The following is a 6,000-nucleotide window of genomic DNA, read 5'->3' on the forward strand; positions in this document are numbered from 1 at the left end:
GGCAGAGGTTTTTGAGGAGTAAAGGGCCGAGTTCCTGTGCTTGGAGGGCAGAGCCTTTGCTGGTGTGTTTTGTTTTAACGAAGAGGCCAGAGGGTTGCTTATCTCCGGCAGAGAGCTGTGTATTTCAGGCCGACAGGAAAGAGGAGGCTCACTCATAAACAGACCTGGCCCTCTGGGGCTTCCCACATTGGAGCGGGGAGACCACTGACCAGAAGTTTATGAAGTTTATGCTTTGACTTTTCAAAGAAAATGCTGTGTTTGTCATCGGAGAGCCTTGATTGCTTTTCCCTACCTAGAGCCATTTTTTTGAGGGCTGCTCTGAGGCCAGTTTTGTTGAAGAAAAGATAGCTCTAGAGCTCTTTGCTGTGCTAAATGCAAACCATGTGTGTGACCCAAGGTCTCCTCCCTCCCCACAGTCCTGTCACTTGGCGCAAGGAATGGGCTTAGCTAAAATGCAGTGGGGTGTGTGATGAAAAGTAGGGCACTTGATGTGTGAGGGGATACTCCGGCTGCAAACCTCAGGATGGAGGGGGTGTTCCTGGCAGCTGCCGTCCCTTGTGCAACAGCTAAACCCCTTCTTCAAAAGGTTTTTCGGAGCACCAGGTCTTCCCACCTCCATTTCTCAGGTGTGGGTCCTGTGCTCGTCACACAGCACTCTCTGCTACAGCTAGGGCGAAACCTCGGCATCACCACCCCTATTTTGACCAGGTGTATTCAGAAAAAGGCCTCCAGATTGCCAAGGTGATCTCATTACAGTTTAAAGGTCTCGTTCTCCAAACCCTCTGATACTTTTATGAGAGGAGATGTTCTCTGAATACAGGTGCTGGTCAGTTGGATCACACAGTACAGGTGACGGTAGTTTCTTCAAAGGTTGTGGGCGCTGAAATCCTGGGCATTCATCCTCAACTATTAGGGGGTCTTTGCCCCTATTAACTGTCTGTCAATCACCTTGAAAACATTCTTTTTTCCCTGTGCAAGGGGCTTTAAAAACAAAACAAAATGGCAACAAGCAGAAACAGCATCATGATGGGAGGCCTTCTGATCTAGCTGCTCTGCCCATGGTTGAAAAGAGCCCCAGATGAAATGGTCTTTTCAGAAATGCATACATGTAACATGCGTCTATCCTTTTCTGTACTGACTGCAGGAGAGACAGCAGGAAGGCAGCAAGTGCCCACGTCCCCGCCAGCTTCAGAGAACAGCAGCGCAGCCCACAGCATTGGCAGCACGCAGAGCACACCCTGCTCCAGCAGCAGCACAGCCTAGCCTGCCCCGCCCGCCATCAGGGCAGGCCTGGGGCCACACCTGTGTCCAGATTCCAGGCCCAGAAGGCTCAACTGCGGTTCCCTTGTAAAGAGAGTGAATTTCAGTGTAACCGTCACCTGTCGTGTTCACCCCCACCCAGGGCTGACATACTCGGGCCCCCTGGACTTCTGTAACACACTAGATTCATGTGAGAAAAGCTAAGGTGGTGGCCTTCTCCACCAGCCCCTCACAGGCTTAGGGGTTTTCAATGTGAAACACATGCCAGTTTTTAAAATGCTGCTTTGTCCAGGTAAGAACATCCATAATTTGAAGCCCTGCCTTTTACCCAGATACAAGGAGTTGGTAAAAGGAATAACCAGATAGCAGAGCCAGTGAGGAGATGTGGCCAAAGATTATTTTCTAACCGAACCAAGATGTAAAACAAAAGAAATGCTTCAGGACTTTCTAAGTGTGTTCCTCCATGTCTAATTTGCACCTTCAGGATGCACACTTCTCACCTTGCTGCCACACTTGTGGGACCGCTGTGTCAGCTTGATGGGTGCTCCCCTCGTGGACTGCATCCTGACACACATCAAGGCAACATTCCTTCTTGTGCCCTGGGCCAAAACCAGTGCTGAGTTCCTTATCAGCTTCCTCCTTCCCCCCAGGCTCACACACCAACTGCAAAAATGTCTTAATGCAAAGTTCGTATTTCTTTATAAGCATATAGAAATTGAAAATGGCCCAAATCTGGGACTGCAGATTCCTGCTCATTTATGACACTGTGCTTTACTAAATTAATGTATAAACAGGGGCAAAATTCTCTTGTAAAGCTCAGGAGGCATTTGCACAGTGATATATACACCAGTACATGTATATTATATGTCATTTGGCACTTTGGTTCTTTCAGTTGAAGAAGAGAAAATTCATTCCCATTTGGACAATGTCCTACACCTTCAGAGTTGTTTATTCTTAAACATTTTTGGGAGAATTAGTGTTTCCATGCAAAACATGTCAGCCTTTTGAAAAGACTCTTTTGTAAGCACCAGGCTCTTATAAGTTGCAAATGTATGGCAGATTCTTTTGGTTTTCTGTTGGTTATCTGAACAGTGTCACCAATTCTGCCAAGAAAGTGATGAGATATGGAAAAAGGCACTCAGTTGGATGCTTTCGTTTTCTTGCCTTAAATATATCACCAAACTCAAAAAGAATTTGAGGTAAATTTTATTAAAATCGAGTATCAATAATATGCCACTTTGCAGCTAAAATAAGCTCAACTGATACCTCTATGTTAAAAAAAACAAACACACACACAAAAACAATGCCAGAGGAAAGCGTCCATGCCAAATCACTTACTACTGAAGATAACTTGATTGCCAGTAAGTATTATTCTTTTACCAGAATTCTCCCAAACAACTCAGAACTCTACAAATAGAACAGGCTAGATTCTACATCTAAAATACTCACAAGCAAATCTAAATGCTCTAAAAATAAGGAAGCTGTGCCTGGTTCTCTGTGAATGGAGCCTTAAGTAGGAAATGTTGGTGTTGCCCGAGACTGGAGGGCAGTGTCTACAAGGCAAAGAGGTGGAGATTGACAGTCACTGTTGCCCCACCATAGAGTCCTGTTCCGATTGATTTGATAGTTATAAACACTCAATCAAGATGATTTTAACCAAAACAGATTGAGGGCTAAGATTTCCAGGCTATCTACATTGATAATTTTGCAGATTTCTACAAATAAAGATAGATTAGAAAAAAAAAAATTTGCCTTCAGTTAACTATATTTTTAACATAAAGGTATCAGCATGGAGGACTTAGATTACGCTACCTGTGTTTGAAAATAATGCGCTTTGCCTAACCTTCAGCAGAATGTATTGTTTTAGCATATTCTATGTATAAAAAAGTTTAAAGATGTCTTCAAAGAAGACTAGAGTCTTTAAGTCACTTATAGCTATATTTTACTACAAAAATCGGTGTATAAAGATATATTTAAGTGTTTTAGATAAATTTAAGTTACTCCATATGAAATGTTTAATTTCAGTTACTGTGAATTCTTTTGATCAGTTCTTTGCTTTTTAAAAATCCCTATCCATCCTGTTAAAAAGAAAATTAACTATTAAGAGGTATTAAAAGATTCAATTCTTAGATGGACAGGGTTTAAAACCTTTTGTAATATATTCAAATGTATATTTTTGAGAGAGATGCTGCATTGCCAATGATTTTATAAATAATTTAAAATTAATTTACAAATTTATGGATGTAAGCCAAGAGATTTTAAAAGAGAAGAAGTCAACCTTTATGTGTTTGGGTCTTACTATCCAGAAGTATTATTCAGATCAAGAAATTCATGTTGATGAAACCTGATCCTGTGTTATTGGAGAGTGAATGTCATTAAGTATTTCTGAAATGTTTCTAAAAAGTGAACATTTAAAAAATACTGTGTTTTCTCCCTAGCTTCCTGTTATAGCATTTCCAATTGCTTCATACTTCACAGTTTTAATGAATACAAAGTATAAGCTCTACTTTATAACACATCCTGTAGGTTTCTTTAAAACTGTTTTTATATTCCAGTTACATTTCTCTATCTGAAAACTCTTTTGTTACTGCTGCAGGTTACACCCTTCATTCTTAGAGGCCATTTTGTTTTGTTTGTTTTATGCTAAAGCTGTTGTTGAAATGCTCTAAATTCCAAGGCAGATTGTCTGTGTAATACCCTACAGCTTTTACCATGTGGTGTGTACCAGCCAGTACTCTGTATTTGAAAAGTCGGATTCCTTCTGTCAAAGCTGTTTCTATAGCATTTTCTAAACAAAACAAAAGATCTTTTCCTTGTCTGTAATGAGATTGTAAACCCGTTTCCTGTGTGTGTTCTGTAGCGGGCGTGGTTGTGAGTGTGTGTGGGGGTGCGCACCTGCGTGCCGGTCTTTTGTACTGTAACTACCTCATGGTTTGAGTGATGGTTGTACTGCTGATTGTGTTAACAGAGCACATTTTGTTGGGTGACTCGTGCGTGTGATTTTTTCCTGTTTGTTCTAGCTGGGGGTTGTTCATGAAACCAACAGATGTTTTTCTAAAAAGGACTATTATCAGTTTCCAAATACAATACTTCTCTCTTCTGGTTTTTCCTGAATGAGCCTGATTTTGTTGCTGTTTTTCATCTATGAGGGTAAAAAGAGTACCCTGAAAATCCCTGTGGCCAGTTTGAGCACCCCTGTTGTACTCTTTTTCTCTGTTCAACGTGTCAACAATTTTGTGAACATGCTTAGATGTATAGTTTTGATAACCACAGTTTTAAATCCTTTATCTGTGCATAATAAAAAGATATATATCAATTATTAATATGTGTCTTGCTTGGTTATCATTAAATCCTCCCTTCGGGCTGATATAACCCTTGTTCATGGCCTTTCTCCTAAATTTATCATCTGCTACAACTGTGTTGGGGCTTCCCAGGTGGCTCAGTGGTAAAGAACCCACTTGCCAATGCAGGAGATGCAAGAGATGTGGGTTTGATCCCTGGATCAGGAAGATCCCCTGAAGGAAGAAATGTCTACCCACTCCAGTACTCTTGCCTGGGAAATCCCATGGACAGAAGAGGCTGGAGGCTACAGTCCACGGGGTGGCAAGTTGTTGAGGAGGAGGGAGGGGAAGGGCTAAGGCTCACATAGCAGAGGGGAGGGGTGACAGACTGAAGTGGGGCATGGTGGAGCTTCCACTCTTTTCAGGAAAACGTGGCAGGAGACCTGGACGTGGGTGTCAGCCCTGGCATCCGTCCAACGGCTTTCTGTCAATCTCCTGGAGGCATGGAAAGAGAAATAATATGTATTTCGGATCTAGTATTTCCATCCCCTCCAAATTCCCCAGTGCTGCTTCCAGCATCCTCTATCAATATGCCATCACCATCTACCAGCTGCCCATGCCAGAAACCTAGGAATCTCTCTAGACTCTTTTTGGCTACCACACCCCCAAATTAATAAATCCAAGCTTATTCTACCTTTGGAATGTCTCTTTCTCCAAACCACTGACTTATTTTTGCTCCTTCTGCTGTTACCCAGCATCCAAGACCCATTATCTCTTAAACTGAATCACTGCACAAGCCCACTCCCTGGCCTGCTCCCCTCTAACCCTCTCTCTCCACCACGCAGCCAAAGGAGTCTTGAGCTGTCTCAAGTCATGTCACTTTCCAGCCTGGAGCCTTTAAGTAATTCCTCTATTTGCCTTCGGAACAAATTTCAACCTCCTTAGCATAGTTGAAAGAGAATAATCTGCTTACTTTCCCACCTACTTCTCTCAGCTCTCTAAAACTCAAGTCCAATGTGGCATATCCCCAACCAGATGCATTTATATTATGAAAAGAATAGCTTTCTTTTACTATCAGAGATGAAATGATAACACTGAATATATGTTTACAAACTGCACTCCCATATCCCTGCCTTCTCTCCTTTTAAGAATTAGTGATCTGGATGGTTAGAAATGGGCTTCCTGGCTGACTCAGCAGTAAAGAATCCACCAGCAATGCAGGAGCCACAGGAGACATGGGTTCAATCCCTGGGTAGGGAAAATCCGCTGAGAGAGGGAATGCCAACCCATTCCAGTATTCTTGCCTGGAGAATTCCACGGACAGAGGAGACCGGCAGGCTATAGTCCATGGAGTCTCAAAGAATCAGACACGGCTGAAGCAACGTAGCATGCATGCATGGTTAGAAACAGACCCAAAAAGGTATCAAGAACAGAGGGCCAGGCCTCGCATCTCACACAG

General features: G+C 42.6%; 1 protein-coding gene across 4 annotated transcripts in view; it reads left to right on the forward strand.

The window, feature by feature from the left end:
* Positions 1-4,583, forward strand: part of TGFBR3 (transforming growth factor beta receptor 3) — a 209,669-nt gene extending 205,086 nt beyond the window's left edge. For all 4 annotated transcript variants that reach the window (XM_027536536.1, XM_027536535.1, XM_027536533.1 and 1 more), the window contains one exon: positions 1,145-4,583. In XM_027536536.1, the coding sequence (XP_027392337.1) occupies positions 1,145-1,263 (119 nt within the window). In that variant the 3' untranslated portion in view covers positions 1,264-4,583. The remainder of the gene's footprint in view (positions 1-1,144) is intronic.
* Positions 4,584-6,000: the final 1,417 nt, after the last annotated feature.

The sequence above is a fragment of the Bos indicus x Bos taurus genome, chromosome 3, assembly GCF_003369695.1.
Source record: "Bos indicus x Bos taurus breed Angus x Brahman F1 hybrid chromosome 3, Bos_hybrid_MaternalHap_v2.0, whole genome shotgun sequence".
Lineage (NCBI taxonomy): Eukaryota > Metazoa > Chordata > Mammalia > Artiodactyla > Bovidae > Bos > Bos indicus x Bos taurus.